The 24,540-nt window shown below is 37.4% G+C and overlaps 1 protein-coding gene across 1 annotated transcript in view; it reads left to right on the forward strand.

The window, feature by feature from the left end:
- The window catches only part of DTNB (dystrobrevin beta), a 232,700-nt gene that overhangs the window by 51,022 nt on the left and 157,138 nt on the right, over positions 1–24,540 (forward strand). The window contains 2 exon segments of the mRNA XM_039238291.1: positions 1,475–1,560; positions 12,786–12,940. Coding sequence (XP_039094222.1) covers positions 1,475–1,560; positions 12,786–12,940 — 241 coding nt within the window.

The raw sequence follows: 24,540 nt of genomic DNA on the forward strand, positions 1-24,540 counted from the left end.
GTTTGTACAGTGCAGTGAGCATTTGACACAGGCATGTTCCTTACATCACCAAGGGCCGTATAGGACGTGGAGCGGTGTCTGTATTTCTGAATTACTTGTATTTTAAAAACCCCATCCTAGGGACATCTGGGTGGCTCATTTGGTTAAGTGTCGTACTCTTGATTTTGGCTCAGGTCATGATCTCATGGTTCATGAGATTGAGCCCTGCATTGGGTTCCATGTGCTGACAATGTGGAGCCTACTTAGGATTCTCACTCTCCCTTTCTCTGCCCCTCCCCTGCTTGTTCTCTCTCTCTCTCAAAATAAAACTTTTTAAAAAACTAAAAAAAAAAACCCATCCTAATTTTAGCTAATTGCAGGGATTCTGGTTTTATGAATAAACTGAAAGATGTAATAGTTGAAAATCAGACTATAACAAGCATTAATTAGTATTTCCTGAAGATCTTTTCACTGAGAACCTTCTGGCTTATAAACCATTTGCCTTTTTTTCAGGTGTGATCTCACTGTATAAAAGTTTTAGAAAATGGGAAGCACTCTATTAGAGCCATTAATAAAGATAAATAGGGTGACGCTTGCTTTTCAAAACAAGATGATATAGTTCTCATCATTGTAAAGGTATTTTACTCTTACTATGAAACTTTGTAAGCACAAGCTTTATAAAATGAACACAAAAGCCCATTGTTAATTTACATGTGCTGACTTTAAAAACTGGCTAGTGGGGTTTTCAGCTGCTATGAAACCAGGGAATAGTTGAATGGAGGGAACAGTGGACATGTTGGGTCTGAGGGCCTTGCTGATACTCTCCTGGGTCTGCAGGTATGTGTAGCATTATTGTAGATAGTTCATGTATGTTGGACATTCCAACTCCAGTTACTAAGAAAGAATTAGTATTACTATCACTTCCCCTTTAGTTTTCTCACCATGGTGTTATGGGGAGATCTGAGACAGATATGATCAAGCTTCTTAGAGTAAACACATGGTACTGCAAGGTTGTCACAGTAAGAACAAAGATGAATGTACTATAAAAGCTTTATAGCAGTGTGCACCCTGTGGGTTTACTATATAACAATAAACTGTTGTTATCGTGCTGGAAGGGACACATTTCTGAATTATTCAAACCGGGTGGTGCCTCAGTTTTGAATACTAAAAACAACTCACTTGTGGATTTAATGGGCTAAAAATTGATAGGAAATTTACTTCTGGTTCATCCATGTGTCCTGTCTACAGAGCCAGTAGAAAATTCTTTACAGAATGTTTATAAAGCTCCTTTCCAAATAATTCAGGTTAGTTTTAGCACTTTTTACCTAACATACATGAGGCCTTAACACTCCAAGTTTTCTAAAAATCCAGGGTAATAATTGTAGCATATAATGGTAGGGGTGAATTTACTAGTTGCTTGATATTTAGTGATACATTTGATTAATGCTTTTGTGGTTCCAGATAGCAATTGTTTCTAATATAATTTATTTTGCAGTGAGGGCCGAGGCAAGTTGACCGTATTTTCAGTTAAAGCTATGTTAGCAACCATGTGTGGTGGAAAAATGCTGGACAAATTGAGATGTAAGTACTTTCATATTATTTGAAAGATTTTATTTTCAAATTAGGACCTTTAAACAGTTTTAAATGAATGTTTTCAGAATTTTGGATGATGCCATCATGAACTTTTTTGTGTTCTTACTACATCTTTCCCTTTGTAGCCACTGGCAACTGGCTCATTGTGTCTCAGTCATGCCACCTACTGTCGAGACGGACACATTGGTTTTGTTAGTTTGTTTAGGTTTTTTTTCTTTTTTTTAGAACAAAGTGACAAAACTGAAGAGATTCAGAACAGGAACGTGGACCTTAAAGTCTCTTAAAAATATTTAACATCCATGTTATTAAAATTTTTGCTTGCAGATGATTATATTGATTGCTTTTAGTTAGAAAATAAATTTGATTACTTTTACCAGGTTTGGTCAAGATTAGCCCTTTAAAAAAATAAGCTTATTCTTCATCAGAGGGTATTTGATGTGATTAAACTTTTCCTTAGTACCTTAGAGTTAAGCTCAGTTATTTAGAAATTTATAGCCTATTTTTTTCACCTATTTTTCCTGTTGGCCATTTTGTCATTTTATTGTTCCCAAATATACCATAAGATTAAATGACATCAAAAGAAGCAACATTCACAGTAATTTAATTTTTCTGCTTATGGTTTTCACCTAATCATTTATTAGATAGATACTAACTGCCTGAGATACGCCAAACATTGTACTGAGTGCTTCACATGTGTTTTCTCACTGAATGCTTAACATTTCTTTGAGCGGCAGGCAATATTTTCTCTACTTCATAGACGAGTTAACTGAGGGGGCGAAGCTGGGATTTCAACTCAGGCTGTCGAGCTTCGTAGCCCCGCTCTAAGCTACTTTGTTGTACTCGGAATCCTGATGCTGCGATGGGCGGTGCATGTAGGATGCAGCACAGGGAGCCAAGGGCCGTTCGGCAAGTAAGGAACGCTGGGGGTTCCAGGGACATGAGGCTGAAGCTGTGGGTTTTAACGAAGTGAGATACCCTGTGAATTGCTTTGTTGAGGAAACTGCGCCATCTGTCCTGGAGCATTTCTCATGGACTCGGTTTTTTGATGATTGCGTCCCTACGATGTTCCTCTGTGTCCGACATTTTTTTGTTTTAATTAAAAGCTATAAAAGCTTGGTCAGATTTAAGCACAAGCTTTTGGGCAGGATGACTTGGCAGGTGCCTTTGTCTTCTGCACTTTTTCTTACATGTTACCATGGCATTGAAAATAGGAAAGCTGGGTGGCTCACCGGATATAGATGTCAATATTCTAAAGAAAGGTCTTACATAATATGTTTGGTCAGTTGTTACCTGGGTTATCTTTCAAAAATCAGCTGTAATGTAAAACAGAATTTTAGTAGTAAAACTTTTAGTTTTATTAAATACTCTTCTATGTATTTTTCACATGATATCTCAAAGTACTATTATTTTGGGCTGAAATTTCTTAGTATGTTTTAATTCCAGCATGGTGTTTTTCTGAGAAAGATATTAATAATGGAAAAGATTATATTTCATTCAAGCACAAAGGAAAAGAAAGTTGGAATTTTATCTTTTTTGTTTTTTAAAGTTTATTTATATATTTTGAGAGAGAGAGAGAGTGAGAGCATGAGCAGGGGAGGGGCAGAGAGAGAGAGGGAGAGAGAGGATGCCAAGCAGGCTCTATGCTGTCAGTGTGGAGCCCAACTTGGGGCTGGAACTCACGAACCATAAGATCATGACCTGAGCCAAAATCAAGAGTTGGACGTTTACCTGATTGAACCACCCAGAAACCCCAGGAATTGTATCTCTTTTTTAATGATGGTAACACCAGATAAATAATATACATTGCCATCTTTATTAGTACTGGAAGAAGTGGCTGAAAAATAGACAATTCATGATATAACTGCAGATAACTCTGGAACCTTCCAGTTTCTGTGATTAAATCAGCTACATTTACATAGAGCTGGAACATGGCACATAGTACATGCCAAATATCAATTGTTGATTGAGTACTAAAATTACTGCAATTCCCTATTGTAACTATTAGCGAAGAGTGCAAATTTTAGTATTATGTGAAGTGTAGAAGGGATTCAGTTAGCGACAGATTTTTTGTTTGTTTTTTATGTGCTTTCAAACTTCTTAGAGGAATACAAGTGATCATTATTCAAGTGGCACAGAAATACACATGCCCAGGCCAACGTGACTTGTCACTGTGTTCACAACACCAGATCACTGCACATCAGATATGGATTGAAGAGATACCAGCCACGCTAGGTCACTAATTACCATGTTTGTGTTATGCAGATAGGGCTAAAATATGGTTTCTTTGTCATCATGTTCAAAATTATAGTTTCTTTACCACCTGTAGTTTTGTTTCATTATTTTTATTGTACTATAATTATCTTGGCTTGAGAAAGACATGTTTAATATAAGTAAAACATTTCAGGTATTGAAGCCTATCTCCATTTCTTAATTTTAATCATTCAGAGTGGAAACCACATTTATGTGGTCTGTCCCTCTTGTTTTAAACAGAATTCTCTGGTTACAATTTACATATTTTTCATAACTCAAGGATGTCATCTTCTGATGCACTTGGGTCTAATTGTGAGGCTCTGGGTTGTTTATCCCTTCTGATGCTTTCAGACAACTTTGTTTTCTCAAGTTCTTGAACTTTTGTTTTTTGTTGTTGTTGGTGGTGTGTGTGTATCCCATTTATCACTGGTAAATGTGATGGAATTATTAGTGTACTGGTCTCTAGAAATCTCTTTGCTTCTGATTTACTTAAAAATTTTTTTTAACTTTTATTTATATTTGAGAGAGACAGAGACAGAGCATGAGCAAGATAGGGGCAGAGAGTGAGGGAGACAGAATCCGAAGCAGGCTCTAGGCTCTGAGCTGTCAGCACAGAGCCCGATGTGGGGCTCAAACTCATGATCTGTGAAATCAGGACCTGAATGGAAGTCAGACACTTAACTAACTGAGCCACCCAGGCTCCCCACTTCTGATTTACTTTTTAAAAAAATTTAAAAAATGTTTTATTTATTTCTGAGAGAGAGAGAGAGAGAGAGAGAGAGACAGTGTGAGCAGGGGAAGGTCAGAGAGAGAGGGAGACACAGAATCTGAAGCAGGCTCCAGGCTCTAAGCTGCCAGCACAGAGCCGGATGCAGGGCTCGAACCCATGAACCGTGAGGTCATGACCTGAGCTGAAGTTGGACACCCAACGGACTGAGCCACCCAGGTGCCCCTGATTTACTTTTATTTCATTTATTTATTTATTTATTTATTAATGTTTTATTTATTTCTAGGAGAGAGAGAGAGAGAGAGAGAGACAGCGTGAGCAGGGCAGGGTCAGAGAGAGAAGGAGTCACAGACTGAAACAGGCTCCAGGCTCTGATCTGGCAGTCAGCACAGAGCCCGACGCGGGGCTCGAACCCACAAACCGCAAGATCATGATTAAGCGAAAGTCGGACGCTTAACCGACTAAGCCACCCAGGCGCCCCCCTGATTTACTTTTAATATGGAGAAAACATAAGCAAACTTCTGAGTGTTGTATTTAAGATACGAATTTAAGTGATGACTCCTATATTATGAGAGAAATACTGGAGCTTTTGTAGTATGATTGGCAGTTTGTTTGCTGTGGGAATCCTTTTCTCCTTGGCTTTCCAAGTCTCAGCCATGTCCTGCTTCATTGAGAAGCCTGAATAACAGCTTAGGCAAAAGTGAGCTATAACAGTATATTGTAATATCCAAAGATATTTGACTAATCACTTTCCATCTGCTTGTTTCATTGACCTTGTTCTCAGTTTCTCCATCTTTCTCCCATTAACTGCACTTTCTTTTTGTTACCTCTGTTAATTTTCCTTTTATCTATTTTAAATGTTTATTATTTATTTTGAGAGAGAGTTTGTAAGTGGTAGGAGGGGCAGAGAGAGAGAATCCCAAGCAGGCTTTGCACTGACATTGCAGTGTGGCTTGATCTCACAAACTTAGGAACATTACCTGAGCCAAAATTCAGAGTCAGACATTTAACCGACAGAGCCACTCAGGCACCCCATGTTAATGTTCCTTTTAAATTCAGTTTTCTAATTTATGGAATACACCTTATGTTTCTACTTTTCTTCCTTTTATTTTGATCTTTCTGCTTTTTACCTTTTACTTTAGATTTTTTCTTATAATTTCTGCCCCCCTTTTATTTGACTTATATTTTGTTTTCTTATTTTAGTTTCAAGATCGCATTTAAAAAAATTTTTTTTATGTCTGAGACAGAGCATGAGTAGGGGAAGGGCAGAGAGAGAGGGCGACACAGAATCTGAAGCAGGCTCCAGGCTCTTCTTAGCTGTCATCGCAGAGCCCTATGCGGGGCTCGAACCCACGAACCGTGAGATCATGAGCTGAGCTGAAGTCAGATGCTTAACTGACTGAGCCACCCAAGTGCCCCTCGAGATAACATTTGGAACAACTTAACCAATATTTGTACTTTTAACTTGAAACATTTCTTAATTGAATTTTCATATCTCTCTTAAGAGAGTTTCTATCCCCAGGTAACATCCAATTATAGAAATAGTTCACTGTTGTGGCCATTAGGAACTGTATCCTAGATTCACGGTTAACTGGGATCATATTCTAAATACCAGTGTTTTATAATCAAAATACAGATTTAATTATAAGCCTGAACAAAACTTAGTAATGTCAGAAACCCTAAAAATAACTCAGAGAATGAAATTTACAGACTGTAAAACCCATTATTTATGAAATCCTACTTGTCATTTAATTTATGTGATTTTATTTGCTTTGTCTAATTTTGGTGTTTGTTTTCTAGGAAACTTAGTCTCTTATTCACACCTCAAGTGTCTCACATTAAAAGATAGGAGCAGATGATTTGGGGCTCCTGGGTGGCTCAGTCAGTAGAATATCCGACTCTTGATATTAGCTCAGGTCATGATCTCATGGTTTATGAGCCTGTGTCAGGCTCTGTGTTGACAGTGTGGAACCTGCTTGGATTCTCTTTTTCCCCCTCTCTCTGCTCCTTCCCCACTCATGCTTTCTCTGTCTCTCTCCGTCTCTCAAAATAAATAAAAAAACATTAAAAAAAAAGATAGGAGTAGATGATTCATGTAATTTATATTTAAATTCTTTATAAACCTGGCATTACCATTTTGAATGACAGCCTAACAGAATATATCAGGGAGGCTATGAAAATATCCACATCCATTGACTCAGTCTGTTTCTTGAGTTTACCATGAGGAATTAATCAAGAGTGTGCCCTAAGTTTTATGTATATTTGTTATGACATTTTTTATAATATGTGAAAACTTGAAACAGCTTTAGTGTCCAAAACTCAGAACTCAGTTATAGTCTGAGATACTCACATGATTGAATATAATGTCCTTGAAAACATGTTTCAGAACAAAAATGCATAAATATAATATAGTTTTAGACAAAAATTTATTTTACACGTAGAAAAAGAAATAATATGCCAAAATGATAACAGACATTTTTCTATTTTGTAGCATAAAATGCTTTTGTAATAATAATAACTTATATTACTTTTGTTTTTGCTTGTCTCTGATATACCACACTTTGAGTAGTCAGAGAAAAGATGGCCTGAGGTGCTGTTTATGCCCAGAATTGGCAGTTCTCACTGACATTTCAATAGCTTGCTTCCTTGATATTTTACTCACAGACTGTAGAGGGGCCATCCATTGCAGTTCTAATTAAACAGATTCATGTGTTCAAAATTTAGCCTCCTCTGCAATAGTCTTATAGCTGCCTGTCACTGCAGAGGTGCCCTGGCTGGTTTCTGTTAACCCTCCCTTCTCATCATTAGATGGAAATGATGGTTTAATCTGAATGAATGATGCCCACATTTGCATTTCTCTTATAAACAAAATGTTCTAGAACTGGAAGCAAGTAAGAGATAAGTCCTAAATCAATATTTTGTCAAAAGGAAGGCCTAGAGGCTTGGCTGAGGTAGTTCCTGATGGAGTCCGCACTAGCAGCCCAAGGCATTCTGGCTCTGTCCTCCAGCCTCATTCTGACTTAATGAATGTTGTAGTCCTGTTCATGAGTTTGGGAATAAAATAGTCACTTGGATTTGGCTACATACAGGTATTTATAAATGTGCAGATGTGTATACAGGCTTTTGTGGGTTAGATTACTCAGTTGGTAGAAAGATGATAGGCACTGAGAGTCATTTGCCAGGGAAAGCTAACATATAAAAGAAAATGGCATTCCATCTATAGACTTGACTCTCCATTGTAAACAACCCTATTATCTTGCAGAAGTGTATGATTGGTTATATGGGGAGAAAAAGAGTGGATAGATGCAATGACTAAAACCAGGGTCATTATCACCAGAAAAACATATGTGATCATGGTAGAATAGTAGCATTATTTTGCCATTACACAAAAGACAGAATTTTTTAAAGTTTGTTTATTTATTTTTCAGAGAGAGAGAGAAAGCATGGGAGGGGCAGAGGTGGGGGGCGGGTAGTGAGAGAACCCTAAGCAGGCTCTGCACTGTCACTGTGGAACCTGATGTGGGGTTTGAACTCATCAACTGTGAGACCATGGAGATCATGGCCGAAATCAGGAGTCTGATATTTAATTGACTGAACCATCCAGGTGCTTCCAGAATATTTTTTCAAGTGTGTTTTTAAAGTGTGTATACGTATGCATTTAGGGACTTGATTATGGGTTTTTCACAAGGGAGAAAACCTACATTTTAATCTGGAAACATCTAATGGGGAATTAGTATACCTCTTTTCAGAGGTATATAAATAGAAAGAGAATTACTGGGGAAATTAACCAGTGTTCTGGGAAATAATTTAGTCCCTTAATGCCGAAGGGTTGAGAGCTTTAATTAGAGGACTAGTTTAATTTTTTATTAAATTTTATTGTCTCTTAGTTCTTTTTTTAATGTTTATTTATTTATTTTGAGAGAGAGAGAGAGAGAGAGTGCCTGAGCATGCAAGGGGTGGGGGGGGGGCAGAGAGAGAGGGAATCCCAGCACAGAGCCCAATGTGGGGCTTGAACTCACCAACCGTGAGATCATGATCTGAGCCGAAGTTGAGAGTCATACCCTTAACCCACTGAGCCACCCAGGCGCCCATCTTTTACTTATTACTTTGCTGAGATCTTTGTATTTGTATATAGGAATTCACACTAAGTTCACTCGTTGTAATGATATTTTACTGTTTTTCTTACAGATAAAAGAAGTCTAATCTTTTTAAAAAAAAACTCTTGTAAACCAATCACTCAAGCAATAATAAATTACTTCACTGTGCCTTCAATTTGGGTGTCTAGCAGTGTCTCTCTTATTAAATAAAACAAAGAAACTTGTTCTTATTCTCTTATAATTGTAATATGGCCCTATTAAGTGATAGTTTCTTTTTTAATGAATTTTTAAAAAATTTACTCTAAGTATATTATAGGGCATAGTAACTAAGTGTAATAGAAAATAATACTTTTTTGAGGGTGAGGTTGGTCATTTTATTGTCCAGTCATTTCCTTTTGTTACTATATATGAGTTAGGTGTGTGTCAGTGTGAGTATTTACACAGATGTCTTTGTGATTGTGAAGCTGTAGGTATGTGTATTTATGTACTTGGTAGCTAAAGTTTCTGGTCTTGAATATTTCCACCATTTAGTTAGTGGGTAGAACTTAATACCTTGCTAATTTATCAGTTACTGAATGCATTGAGTGGCAACAGAAAACTTAACCAACAGCAGCTTCAACACATGGGGATTTATTTTTCTCGTGTAAAAATAAGTCCAAAGGCAGGTAGGTCAGAGTTGGTACCATGAGTTAAGGATGCCATCAAAGACTCAGGTGCCCTCCTCTCATCCTGCTCTGCCACATGGCATACATGGTCATACATGACTGCCGTATGCCAGGCCTCGCATTCTCGTCCTAAGCAGAAAGAAGGAAGAAGTGCCTCTATCAGGAAAGCAGAAGCATTCCCAGAAATTCACTTTAGAATTACCGTGTACAAAAGAGACTCGGAAGTCACTTTTCAAGTGGAGCACATTACCATTTTCAACACCATCAGGGTTCAGTTGGGGAGCAAGCAGGGGAAGGTAGATACTGAGTAGTAGGCCCATTGCCACATCCCATATCGCCCCTTTGTTTTCATTCAGATTTAATGAATGATTATTTTCCTCACTATAAGACTAGCAGCCAGCTATTTAAATATGAAGTTACTATGCTCTCTCCTCCTTCAAAGGGCATCAGTTTTTCACATAATTGGCAGCATCTTCAAAGCTCTGTATCCACAGTCTTGAGCTGTGGCCCCGTACTCAGATTCTATCTACCTGCAGGATGGTTCTGCCTGGACATTTGCTGACTGGTTCAATACACTTAGGTGCCAAGCCAAGTATCTCTAGCTTCAGTTTTTTTTTTAATTTTTTTTTTCCAGTCAAGGTTGTCATTTTCCCAAACTGGAAACTTAGAATAACCCTAACTTCTTAAATTCCTTTATTCCCTAGTCCAGCTTGCCATTAGCTGTGGTTTCCTGCATTGAAATGTCTTGGAGGTGACCCTCCCCCCACCTTACTGTCACTACTGAAGTTTGCACAGTCGCTACCTCATATGTGTGTCCTTTACAAGGTTTTCTAGCTCATTTCCTTAATCCTGTTCTTCTTCTTTTATCCATTCTGCTGGTCCCAAACAGTCTCATTTTACAGAAACCTAGCTTTCTAAATATTTCTTCCCTACATAAGAGTTTTTAAACCAAATTCAAAGTGCTTTCCTCCTTCTAAGTTTTCTTTCATGCCAGATATATCTCTTATTCTGTCTTTATTTCCCTTTATTTCTCAATCTAACTTGTCTCTCTTATTGAAGAATACAGTACAGTGTTTCCTGCTTATCTCCACTAACACATACATTGTAAATTCCTGCCGTAGACACTTGCCCCCTCTTCTCTCGTTGTGTGTCCCAGCCCCACCTCCAACCTCTTTTGACTTCATCGTTCCATACCTTTCAAGGCCTAGCTTCTAATTCCTTTCCTTTAGAACTGTCTTGACAGTTCCTGCCTATGTGTTTTTGTCACTATTCTAAACTACATTTTGAAGAAGGGTGTGTGATGGAGTCAGGGAAGTGTAACTTTAAATCTTGACTTAGGTACTGACAAACTTTTTAACCCTAAGCGAGCTAACCTTTCTAAGCTAGTTTCCTTCTTACAGCTTTTTGTGAGATTATAGTGAGGTAGTGTTTAGTAATGTATAGTGGCACTTAGTATTAGGGATTGTTGCTTGAAAACAAAAACCCAGGATGATATTGTCTTAAACAAAGCTGAAGTTTATTTTTCTTACATAAAAGAAGTCTAAGGTTAGGTCGTCCAAGGCTGATGTGGTAGTTTATCTGGGATCCAGGCTTTCTCTACCTTTGTTTTCTACCATTTGAGCGCATGGCTTCTGTATCAAAATCACAATTACCATATAGTCCAAGGTGGCTGCTGGAGCTCCAGCCATCATAACTACATTTCAGATAGCAAAAGGAGGAAGAGGATGAGGAAAGAAGGGCCTGCTTTCCACCTTTGTCAGTTTTCTTTAACCAACCTTCCTGGAAGTCCCTCACAACCCTTCTGCTTATAGTCTCATTGGCTAGCACTTAGTCACATGACCATGATTTGCTAAAAGGAGGCTTTAAGTTTAATCTCTTAGTTTGGTTGTACAAAATAAAATTAGTGTTCTATTCCTAGTAGAAATGAGGAAAATTAACTTTGGGTGGCTACAGGCAGCCTCGGCCATGGTTACCCGTTGTGGTGCTTGACAAATAGTGAGGCTTAACAGGCATCTTTATGTCTCTGTTCTTTCTGTTCCATTTAGTGTCAATTAGCCCTAAATTCTTCTTTGCTTCATATGTATCTTATTTTTATCAACTACACTGAAACTTTCTTGGGGAATGAAGACTGTTTATCACACTTCTTTGTTGTGTTTCCTAACACCTAGCAGAATGCTTGGCACTTGGATCACATAGAAGGAACTTAGTATGTGTTTGTTCATTAATTGATTTTATTTTCCACTAGGATCGTAGTTCTCTTAGCCTCTCATTGACTCTCCCTACCTGCCATGAGTATTTAATACTTTTTTTCCAGCTACAAATTAGCAGCTATTTAGAGAGGATATATTGCAGGTTTTCATTCCTTTGATACTTTTTTTTTTAATGTTAATGACTTTTAAAAAGTTAATCTGTGGAGTTGATAATCTAACACTTTATCTTTCTTTGGTTAATGTATTTAAAATGTATTTTTTTTCTACGTCTAGTGCTTCAGGATAAATACCTCAAATTAAACCTAAAGAATAATGCATATATAGCATATATCAATTACATATATATCTCTACTATACTTATTAATTATATATAGAGTATGACTTTTCAAAATGCCACACTTGGTAGGTCCTCAGGAAATGATTTTTCTATGCATGTTTAACTCACTCAGTTGTTTGTAAGGAAGCTCAAAAGCCTGAAAAAAAGCCTAGGTCACATTTCTTTGACACATTGATATTGAGCTGCCAGTGATTTTTCTTTTTCTGACTGTGGATGAGAAGAGAGGAAGAACTAACTGGAGAGAGAAGACTCTTTCCAAGAAGATAAAGAAATAGTATTACTAGAAATTTCTTTCCCATCTGCTTGAGTCAGACTTTATGGTAAAAATAAGATCTTATAGTATCAACGTATTTTGGGGTAGAAGAGTTTATAGGAGTTCTTTTTATTCTACTTTGGAACTCACTGGATGGAATATTTTAAATATGTTTTATGCTGCCTTCAAATTTATTCCTTCACAGGAATATGTTACATTAGTAGCATATGAATATACAAATATAATACTGTTTCATACCCCCAAATCAATATGCTAATATATTCATAAACCCAAACATACATATGCCTTATATAAACACATATATACATGCTAAGAGATAAAGGTATGCTGCTACAAATTCTTCTTGGAACAAAGTTTGTTATGAGTAAAATAAAAAGTTATATATCATTCAGTTATGCACACTCAAAAAGAAGAGGTAGGTAGATGTACATGAATGGTTATTAGGTTTGATGTTTAAGTAGATATTAAGTGGGTGGGAGAGAGGGACCTGGTCAGTAAAGTAACTGTAGAATGTTAATATGAAGGAGGATACATATTAACTAAAAATCATAATAGCTTTATGATACTTTTTGACCAGTATACAAATAACAGAATCGTTTATAAAAAGTTTATATTTCTTTCTACTTTGACTTTATTTGGTTTTGTTCTCATAGATGTTTTCTCCCAGATGTCAGATTCCGGTGGCTTAATGATATTTAGCAAGTTTGACCAGTTTCTGAAGGAAGTTCTGAAGCTCCCAACAGCTGTCTTTGAAGGGCCATCTTTTGGTTACACAGAGCACTCAGTCCGCACCTGTTTTCCACAGCAGGTAAGGACAGTTTTGTAGAATCCAGGACTAGACGAGCACTCATCCATCCCTCCACCTTTTATTAGATTTCCCCAGATTGCTTCTAGTCTAGGGACATAAAGTCTTGAGCAGGGCGGGGGTGGGGGAAGAGCTTTAAGTGGGAGGGGTGTAGAAAAGAGGGCAGATAAAAATTCACCTGTGAATTCTGGTTTGGGGGAGAGGGGAGTCTTTTCTGAAAAAGGGTAACATATGTAAAATTTTAAATTACCAAAATTTTAAAGAAAAATGTTGAAGATGAAGTGTTTATATTATTGCTACTGGACATATATTACTTGCCTGAGTAAGTCCTTTCAGCTGTGAAATAGAAGAATTTTGGCATAAAACTCTATACAATACTGAACCATTGTTTCCTCAGCACCAAAGACAAAGAATGCTACATAGCTCTCAGCTGCCAGCTCAAAATCTTTCAAGGGTACGCTGCTGTTTTCACATGAAGGAACGATAGACTGGGTTTCCTCTTTATTTGTGAGTGTCCTTGTGTGATCCTGCCCTAGAGATTGTATGTGTGAATTCCTGAGATCTTAACTGTGTCTCAGAGGATTCAGAGCAAAGTGGATGCTGGCAGTAGCTCCATTTGTTCAGGTGGACATGAGATAGAAGGAGCTTCATGCTAAGCTCAGAAAGTTCTGGAAAGTGGGGAATTAATAAAAGATCTGTGTTAAAACTATTGAGTAAAAGATTAATGGAAGTAGGATATGGACATAGTCTGAAAGTAACTCCTCATAAGTTATTTATTTTTTATTTAAAAATTTTATTTATTTGAGTGAGAGTGTACATGTGTGTGTGCTCAAGTGGGAGAGGGGTAGAGAGAGGGATCCCAAGCAGGCTCTGCACTGTCAGCACAGAGCCTGATGTAGGGCTCAATCCCATGAACTGCAAGATCATGGCCTGAGCCAAAATCAAGTGTTGGATGCTCAACTGACTGAGCTAACCTGGGCCCCCAAATGTAAGATGTTTATTAATTATAAAAGGAAATGTAACATTAGAATGTTACTATGTTACAATAGAGAAATGTGTCAGATTCACATTAACTGAGTGATCAAAGTCCCTATCACCAGTGAAGGGACAGACGGATATCCTTGCTTCCTGATAGGACGCACTGAGATGTACCCAGTGTCGCTGTAGTGGTACTTGGGCAGAAAAACACTGCCTGAGTCTCATCTTCCTTTTTTTTTTTTTTTCCCGTTTTTTATGTTTGGTTTTATTTTTTACAGTTTTATTGAGATATAATTCACATATAACATTGTAAAAGCTTAAGGTGTCCAACATAATGATTTGTTATTTGTATATCTTGCAAAATAGTTATCACGATAAATTTGTTAACATCTGGCCTGAGTCTCATCTTGACAAACCCCACTGAAGTGATTTCTACAGAATAACTGGCTTTATACACTTAGAGAATGTCAATGTTAGGAAAGACCAAAAAAACCCCCCCCCCAAAAAACCAACCCCCCAAAACAACAACTGTTCCAAGTTACAGGAGTCTAAAGAGGTAGAAAAACTCAGTGCAGTTTATGACCCAGTGTTTCCTTTAGTTATAAAGGACATTGTTGGGACATTTGAAAAAATCTGGACACATTTTGTAGAGTAGATAATGGTATTTTGTTACTAAATGTTAATTTCCTCATTTTGATATTTGTATTAAATTATGTCAGAAAACAACCTTGCTTTTAAAAATATAGGTATTTAATTTAAGGGTAAAGTGGCATCTCTTCTGCAGTGCTAACATTTAAGAAATCTGAGTAAATGGGAATTTTTTTTGTAATCTTAAAATCTTTCTATAAGTCAGAAATTATTTAAAAATAAAAAGTTAACATATAAAATGAACAAATATAAAAGTTTGAGAACTGAAAGAACATTATAAACTAGATCCCCCCCCACCCCACCTGTGATACTTTGATTCACAAAAGAGCCAAAACAAACACACATATCTTTTTATTTTACATTTGAAGCTAAGAATTCATATTTATTTGAATTCAGACATTCAAGCACTGTTTTGTAGTTTGCTTAGAGATTACTCATTAGCTTTAGCACCAAAAGTGGTACCCACAATACTGGTGAGTTATTTTTAGTAAGTTTTGAGTAGGTGTTCTCCCCAAATTTGTACATACTTTGGGTTATTCTTTTTGTGGAAATTTGCCTCATGCATACTTTATTTTATTCTCAGTATAAATGACAATATCTGCTTTTAGCATAGTAAAAATAGCTCTGTGCTTCATTTTATTCTAACATAGTCTTCATTTTCCCCATAAATATGCATTTTTAAATGATACGAGGCTTTCCATGCATATCCTGGTATAGGCGTATCCTGTAGGTATTAAAATGCCCTGAAGTGATGTGAGGATGAGTGTGATAAAGAAACCACAAACATTTTTCATTTATTCATTTTTATTTATTTTTTAAGTAGGTTTCACGCCCAGTGTGGAGCCCACTGTGGGGCTTGAGCTCACAACTGTAAGAACTGAGTTGAGATCAAGAGCCAGAAACTACACGGGGCCCCAGACATTTTCTCACTTAGAATTCATCTCATTGCCGCTGTTTATTAGGACCATAACATTAAATTGTTGCCCCCACAGTACTCTGGGGTAGGCGTGCCTGGGTGGCTCAGTCAGTTAAGCGTCCGACTTCGGCTCAGGTCATGATCTCACGGTTAGTGGGTTTGAGCCCCGCGTCAGGCTCTGTGCTGACAGGTCAGAGCCTGGAGCCCATTTCAGATTCTGTATCTTCCTCTCTCTCTCTGACCCTCCCCTGCTCATGCTGTTGCTCTCTGCTCTCAAAAAAAAAAAAAAAAAAAAATCTGGGGTAATCTTGTATCTGATGTACATGTGGCTTTTTCCACAAGACACTTCCTGGAGGTCAGGCTAAAACTTGATCAAGTTCTGGAATGCTACTGTTAAGTAAAGTGGTGTCAGAATGAATGGGGAAGGGAATTTATACAAAGACGTGTCTGTGAAGAATAATATCTGACCGATGGATGACAATTATGTGAGGTACTAAACCCAAAGTAACCTTTGATTTAATTGTAATGTGAGTACTATAATGAGACCTAGTATTGGAACAACAGTTTAAAATGTTGAAGAATATACAGAAATTTCTTAATCCTAAGAGTGCTATCTAGGATTCTCCAGATTACCTTATGCTTTTTATTGTGAGGCCTTTGAACTTACAACTTGGCTATTGCTTCTTAGCTGCCTCTGATTTCTCCAAAAACTCAGTCTGTGTTTAGATATGTGCCAAATTTGGAAAAGCCAGAGAGCTGATCTCAGTCTAGAGGAAACTTGAGTTTTCCTTAGTCTGTCCAAAAAAGGAGGCTCGGAAGAAAAAGAAACTACTGATAGAATGACCAAAAATATAAGACTAAAAAGTTTCATGCAGCAAGAGTTAAATACAATGAGTTTTGGGTTTGTTTTTGAAAATGGGCTTTTCCTGTATAGTTTATTTTCCTACATAGGTGTTTTTTAATGCAAGTTAACTTATACACCACCAGATAGAGAACAGGGTCAGTGTAAAGTGGAAATTGCACTGTTGATTCACATGCAGTTTTCCCAGCATGTTAATGTTCTGGGCTGAGCAAAGAAGTGATCGCAATTAAAGAGAACATAGGACTGTTTTAAGAAACAAGTGGACATCCTGCGGAAGTACCTTTCTCTCATGAAAGAAGTGGCTGGTTTGGAGGATTCATGAACTGCTTCACTTGCTACAGTGTTATGGGGTGAAACTGTGGGTGCAGAAGAAAGAGGTGTGAAGACATCGTTTTTAGGACCCCTCACACCTGTGCTACAAAAATTGATCAATGGAGTTAGCCATCTCCTGGATCCAATATTTAGTTTTGATAAAACTGATCTGCCTTAGAAGTTGTATGCCCTGATTATAAAGAAGGGAAACAATGTCTCAGGACTCAGGACTGAAAGGTATCATCTGATAGTGACTTTTGTTGGCAGTGCCTGTGAGAGATTTAATTGTGCTGGTATTAGTGTTGCTGCTGTTTTGTCAGTCCTCTGTTTACAAGGTTGCATATGTTTTTAGGTTTGTGCCAACCCTATTTTTCCTCATATGCCTTATTATTTTTAAACCCACGGCTTTGCAGTATGCTCAGTTTTCCAGTAATGTATGTGTTGCATTACAGGAGAAATACTTGAATTTTTTAAATGATATGAAGAGGGGCACCTGGGTGGCTCAGTCAGTTAAGCGTCCGCTCAGGTCATGATCTTGCAATTCATGGGTTCAAGCCCGCATCAGGCTCTGTGATGACAGCCAGCTCAGAGCCTGGAGCTTGTTTCAGATTCTGTGTCTCCCTCTCTCTCTGACCCTCCCTTGCTCATGATCTCTCTCTCTCTCTCTCAGAAATAAATAAAAACATTAAAAAACTTTAAAATAAAAAAAAATAAATGATATGAAGAGAATCCCACGCTTATTTGTTTTAATATAGCCTTAATTCATTTTTAAAAAACAATTTTGCCTGCTTTTCACAACCCCTCCAAAAAGAGATGCTGGAGTTAACGTAGTTTTAAAAACACAACAAAAATTAAAAGCATTTATAAGCTAATTCAATAGAACACATCCACTAGAATAGCTAACATTCAGACTGACACCTAATGTTGGTGAAGATTTGGAGCAATGAGAACTTTCATACAAGCTACTTTGGAAGATGCTCTGGTGGTTTCCTGTAAACCTCAAGATACCTACCCATGATCTAACAATTCTCTTTTATTTTTTAAATTTTTTAAATGTTTTTATTTATTTCTGAGAGAGAGACAGACAGACAGTGTGAGCAGGGGAGGGTCAGAGAGAGAGGGAGACAAAGAATCCGAAGCAGGCTCCAGGCTCAGAGCTGTCAGCACAGAGCCCGACGCGGGGCTTGAACCCATGAACTGTGAGATCATGACCTGAATCAAAGTCGAACGCTTAACTGACTGAGCCACGCAGGCACCCCGATTTAACAATTCTCTTAAAATTTTCCCACATGATGTAAAAATTTATGTCCACAAAAAGACTTACAAAGATTCCTTTATCAGTCTCAGAAGCATTTGAGGTATCCATAATAAACAACTGGAGTGGAGTTAATTCAAGAAATAATGTGTCTGGAATTTGCTTCAAAATTTCCAGACTGAAGGAAGAGTGAAGGAATAAATTAAAATTAGTCATGTATTGAGAATTGTTGAAGTTGTGTAACAAGCATATTATACTATTCTCTCTACTTCGGTATATTTTTAAAATTTTTAGAAAAATTCTAGTTGTATATTTGTGCTAATGATTATTGTTTGTATAAAGCACAATGTTAATGTAGCACCTCAAGGCTAATATTTTGGTGGGTAGACCAGATATATTGATTTTTCAGTGTTTATAAACCAAGAAACTGATTTTAAAGACTTAAAAGTTGTTAAAAAAACAAGTAGTGAATATGTTAAATTTCTCCCCAATTTTTCTGAACTTCAGAGTTTAAGGATGAGTTCTGTTTCTCCTTAAAAAGATGATTGCTATTTGTTGTAGTATTTATTTTTTAGGTTCATACTGACTTTAGTTTGAAGTGTTCAGTCCACCCTGCAGAGGATCTTAAAATTGATGTCTGTCTTTATGGAGGACTGAATGATTAGGGGAGAGAGCGAGATGGGGAAGTAGAGGCACTCCTTTCACTCACGGTTGCAAGACTCTCCCTGTTTCACAAGGAGGTGGGAAGTGGGGAGAGACGGGATTACTTTATTGCCGGTGGATTTTTCAGAATAGGAACAGTATTTCTCACGCCTGGAGATGTCCTCTGACTATACTTTGATCTGCACATGCTCTTCAGCTACATGCCAAAATTAAGCAGATTTTACAGTCTCCGTCTGCAGTCCCTCATTACCACAATAATCCAGTTGGGTTATTACCATGTTCCATTGATTTGAAGATACTCTGCACACCTTAACATCTCTGATATCAAAATACCTCATACAGACAATAGCATTTTACAATTGCACTTGGCCAGTAGTTATGATGGGTTGTCTTTTCTTGCACATATGTGAACTTGGTCATAGCTGTTCCTTTTGTCACTTCAGCTGAATTATGGCTACATTTGGTACTGCATGTGCTGTCATTTCAAATGATATTAGCTCACGTTGAAATGCCAGTAACCCCTGACCTTCTGTCTCTCCAACAGAAGCCAATTTATTTCACATCCCCAATAAAATAGCCCTTCTTCTCTGAATCTTTCACTGTAGGATTAATTGTTCCTCTTCTGCATTCCCATGGCATGTCATATCTAGCTCACTTATGTCCTGAAGGGATACACCTTGATCTCCTTCAACTTTATATCCCATGACTAACAATGTCTGGAAAATGATTGATGCTTACTAGAGATTTGTTGGATTAAATGATTTAAATCAAATATGGCATGAGAAAGTGTCTTGGTTTGAATTCTAATTGAAAGCTTAAATCTCATGAATGTATCTGAAACCTTGTTTTTGTTTTCATTGATATTTTTATTATGTAATTTTCTCAAATTAAGCAGTCTTTGCAATGAGGAAAATATAATATGTCAGAAGTACTGAAGTTTTCCCCATCTTTTAACCATAATAAATGAAAACATCTCTAACAAGAAGCACAGCCAGGGTGCCTGGGAGGCTCAGTCCGTTGAGTGTCCAACTTCAGCTCAGGTCATGATCTCACAGTTCATGAGTTCAATCCCCACATTGGGCTCACTGCTTGTCAATTCAGAGTCCACTTCAGATTCTCTGCCCCTCTCCCAGCCCCTCCCCTGCTTGCACTCTTTCTCTGTCTCACAAAAATAAACATTAAAAAAAAAGAGCACATCAGTATGATATTGTTATGTGATTACAAAGTACTTTAATTTTCCAAATTCAAAATAAATTTGTGATATGGACAAATTCAGTGTCTAACAATAATCAAAAGCCGACCCATAGCACTGGTCCTACAACCATTTAATATATGTTTGTCCTGGTCAGACAGAATACTTCTAACTCTACACAAACATTTTTATAAAAATATTTTAATCTAGAAGGCTTAAAAAACACTTTTTAAAATATTTCAGGTTTGTTAACTGTACGTCATTCATGGTTTTACTGATTACCAAGTAAGTCGGGAATGAATAAGAAATATTTACCTATTGAGGCACCTGCCTGGTTCAGTTGGTAGAGTATGTGACTCTGATCTTGGGATTGTAAGTTCAAGCCCCACGTTGGGTGTAGAGATTAAAAATAAAGTCTTAAAAAAACCCCAACTTACCTGTTGCCCATAAGGAAATAGAAGGTTTTAATGGAAATGGTGAGGCTGGAAATTGCACCTGTGATGATCCAATGCTAAACTAGTTTACTTGTTTTCTCATGTTATTTTACTGATACTGGATTTCTTATTTTTAAGGGGTGGTCCCTACCCCTTTTTAAAACAGGGAAAATGTAGTCATAGGTGGAGGGAAGGAGGTGAGAATGGCTATAGGGTAATAATTGTTAGTATTGAGGATTAGAATAACAAAAGGCAGGAAGGTAGCTGACGAAAAGAAATGCTTACTTCCAAGAAAAAATATATACGAGTACACACAAGGACAGAAGCAGCCTCAGTGTTTTCTAGAGGAAGGTGGAGATAAATCATGGCCTCTCTGCTCAGTGGATCAAGCAGCTGTTAAAATGATTAGAGTTGAAGACCTTGTAGCAAAACAATTAGTATATTAAAAAAAGTTGGGGCGCCTGGGTGGCTTAGTCGGTTGAGCGTCCGACTTTCGCTTAGGTCATGATCTCGCGGTTCGTGGGTTCGAGCCCCACGTCGGGCTCTGTGCTGACTGCCAGCTCGGAGCCTGGAGCCTGTTTCAGTCTGTGACTCCCTCTCTCTCTGACCCTCCCCTGCTCATGCTGTCTCTCTCTCTCCTAGAAATAGATAAAACATTAAAAAAAATAAAAATAAAAAATAAAAAAAGTTAGGTGAAAAAAATTATATATTTTTCTACTTTATGTACATAATTACGTAGAATCATATATACATTTAGAGGGAAGTACAGAAAAATGAGAATTGTGGGAAGCACATATGCTATAAAAATAAGGAAAAATGCAAAGAATGTGTTCAACTCAAGGATAAAAAGCAAAACAGGAGGAAAAAGAGCTAACCTGTCTTTTACAGTTAATTACTAGGTCACAGAATTTTTGAGCTGGGACGTCTGTCTCAGCAGTTCTCAAACATTTTGGTCTCAGGACCTCTTTGCAATAAAAATTATTGAGGGCCCCAAAGAGCTTTTGTTCATGTGTCTTGTTTCTATTAATATTTCTATACTAGAAATTAAAATTGAGACATTAAAGATATTGTCATTTAAAAATAACGAGAAGCCTGTTACATCTTAAATAATATAGTTTTATGAAAGATGGCTGTATATTCCAGAACAAAAAAACTTAACAAGAAGAATGCCTCGGTTCTACATTTTTGCAAATCATTGTAGTATTTGGCTCAGTTGAAGATAGCTGGGTTGTCCTGTCTGCTTATCCATGCAGTCTGTTGTGATACATTGTTTCAGTTAAAATATAGAACGCAGTCTGGCCTAGCACAGGGAGAAATTGGGAAAGGGAGGAGCGGGTCAGTAGCTTTTTCAGACGATTGTGAACGTGCCGCCTTGCCTCTGGAATGCTCACTGAACACCTCTAAGAGAATGGGATTGAAAAGGGCAAATAATGTCTGAGAATTATATGAAAATAGTTCCGGCCTCAGGGACTCCTTGACAACGTTTTAGGCACTGACAGGGCAGCTTCTGAACACACTTTAAGACTATTGCTCTACCCTTTGATAGATGAGAAAACTGAAACAAGGATGTTAAGCGTTTTTCCCCAAATCACATGGTTTATCGAAGACAGAGTACTGGGACACAGTTCTTCTGGTTTCATTCCTCATGTTTTTTGGAGACTTGACATTACAGTGTGACCATAGAACAACATTTGTAAACCGACCCTGAGCGTTTTTGTCAGGGTCTCCTGAGATGTCACATATAATTGTTCCTTTTCATCTTGAAGGTTAAAAAAGAAGCCTCCATGATTGGTGAGTCAAAACTTTTTAGAGAAAGTAGTATTTGGGTTATGGGTAGACTTGTACAAATTAATTTTAATATTAGATATAAAAATAAATATAAAATATATAGAAATATTAATTAAAACATATATTTATTTTTTGGTTACTACCTCTTACTAGCTATAAAAGCTTTCTAGTATTTTCTTTCTCAGCAATGTTGTGTGGACACCTTTCTTTCTTTCTTTCTTTCTTTTTTTTTTTTTTTTTTTTTTTTTTTTTTTTTTTTTTTTTTTTTTTTTTGCTTTGTTACAGTTATGTGCATGTCCATTATAAGAGACATTTTCTATATCTGGACCTCCATTCAAACATTTGGTGACTTTCTGTTTTTTTTAATGTTTTTTTTATTTTTTTTTTATTTTTGAGAGAGAGAGAGACAGCGTGAGCAGGGGAGGGTCAGAGAGAGAGGAAGATACAGAATCTGAAGCAGGCTCTGAGCTAACTGTCAGCACAGAGCCTGATGTGGGGCTCGAACCCACAAACCATGAGATAATGACCTGAGCCGAAGTTGGACACTTAACTGACTGAGCTACCCAGGTGCCCCTGGTTTTGTTTTAAACGTTGTTCACTCATTCCTCTGAAATTCCACTGAGGTCTCAGAAACTTTAGAGACTTAGATGCCTGAGATGGAAAACACTTTAGAAAACTTTATTTAGCCTAATTGAGTAGATATTTCTCAAACTTCACCCACGTATAGGTATCTATAAAGGGCCTTTGGGTGATAGATTCTTACTGTTATCATCCTCATTCAGCCCTTTTGCCCACCCCTGGATTCAGTGTTGCCCTCCAGTCTCTGTCCTGAATCTGAGACTTTCCATCATATTTCTTTACCATTTTTGAGTTTTTATTGCAAAATCGTTCCTTGCTCTGCCATCTATTTTATCCTCCCTTTTCTGTTTCCTATTTACCAGTTTCTTTTTTAAAAGCTTATTCTCAATAAGAATTATCTCCAATTTACATACAGTGAAATCAGGATTCTCATAGTTGCCAAAAAGATACACAAGTGAGTGTCTAGTGTCCTGTTCGCATGATGGAACCATTAGTGGAAAGGTTTCATGGTGGCTCAAACGCAAATGCTGGAGGCTGCCATCCTTCTGACTGATCGCCACACTGCCTTCACTTCTTGCTTCCAATTTGTGATGAACAGATCAGTGGTAAAAATTATTTACTCATTCTATAAAACACTGGCAAAATCTTTGAGTCAGCTCTAACCAATTTTATCCTTTTTCCTTCCTGAAATAAAGTATTTTAAAGTTTTATGGGGAAACACTCCATGTTGTATACTCTGTTTTTCACTTCAAAAAAGGTGGTGGGATTGACAACATAGTTGGGAAAGTGAGATGAAATTCTGCCTTTTGCGGCCTTTTGTCCACATGCTCCCAGTCCTCAGTCCCTCGCCAGCCTTTGAACGGTGGCCCAGGGCTTGGAAAAGCCCTACTTACTGGGCCTGCATCTCCTCCTCTCCTGTGTCTGCCCTTCTTCAGGCATAAAGTTGAAAGTGGGGGCCTCGTGTCCAGGGTGTGATTATAGAGCTCGCTCATCTAGTTGTAAGACACTCCTCTTTCCTCCTTTTTTCTTTCCTTTTGGAGCAGGAGAGGTGATTTGTGGGTTAGAGGAAATAAGGAAAATTCATTAATTTGAAAATTTTTAATCTGTTCTGTCTACATTTCATGACTCTATTTTTTCTAAACTGTTTTCTGATTTTCTGTATCCAGTGGAATGTAATTATACCACTGTTTCACATACAGTGCAAGCTTTGTGTGCATTTGTTTTAAAGAGAGAAGTAAAGATAGAACAGAAAAATGCAGTCTAGCTAGGGAGATGGTGTAATGGGGGTGGTAGTGATAGACATTGGATGTTTGGGCTCTAATTTATTCCCTAGCGTAACTGTCTTCATGACTTGGTCAAATTACTTCATAATTCTCTTTAGTTTTCTTTCTTTATTTCTTTCTGTATAAGAAACATGCTAAATGATGTTTAAGAGTGTTTGCCCCTCACTTTAGTATTTAATTGGTGATAACACATCACTGTTATGAAATGCTGGAGATATGGTAAACAATAAATAGAGTAGTTCTGCTCTCACTGATTTCCTATTTATTTATTTATTTATTTATTTATTTATTTATTTATTGTGAGAGAAAGAGGATGTGTGGGGGAGGAGCAGAAAGACAGGGAGAGAGAATCCCAAGCAGGCTCCACACTGTTAGTGGAAAGCCTGACTTGGGGCTTGATCCCACGAGCAGTGAGTCGGACACTCAACCAGCTGAGCCACCCAAGCGTCCCTCACTGATGTTGTTTTATAAAACTGTGTGGGATGTCTGTTTCCCTCACTGGTTAACAGAAATAGTAAGTTGAAGAACAGCCGAGTTCTAGTCCTGGCTTTGTGTCTGATTTGAGTAGGACCTTTACAAGCCCTATAAATGCTCCTTTTTTTCCTCCTCTGTAATATGAAGATAGTAATAATACCTAACCTATTTACCTGATACAGTTGTTTTAAGACTCAAAATACTGTATGTGGAAATGCA

The sequence above is a fragment of the Hyaena hyaena genome, unplaced genomic scaffold, assembly GCF_003009895.1.
Source record: "Hyaena hyaena isolate Hyena2069 unplaced genomic scaffold, ASM300989v1 scaffold_138, whole genome shotgun sequence".
NCBI lineage: Eukaryota > Metazoa > Chordata > Mammalia > Carnivora > Hyaenidae > Hyaena > Hyaena hyaena.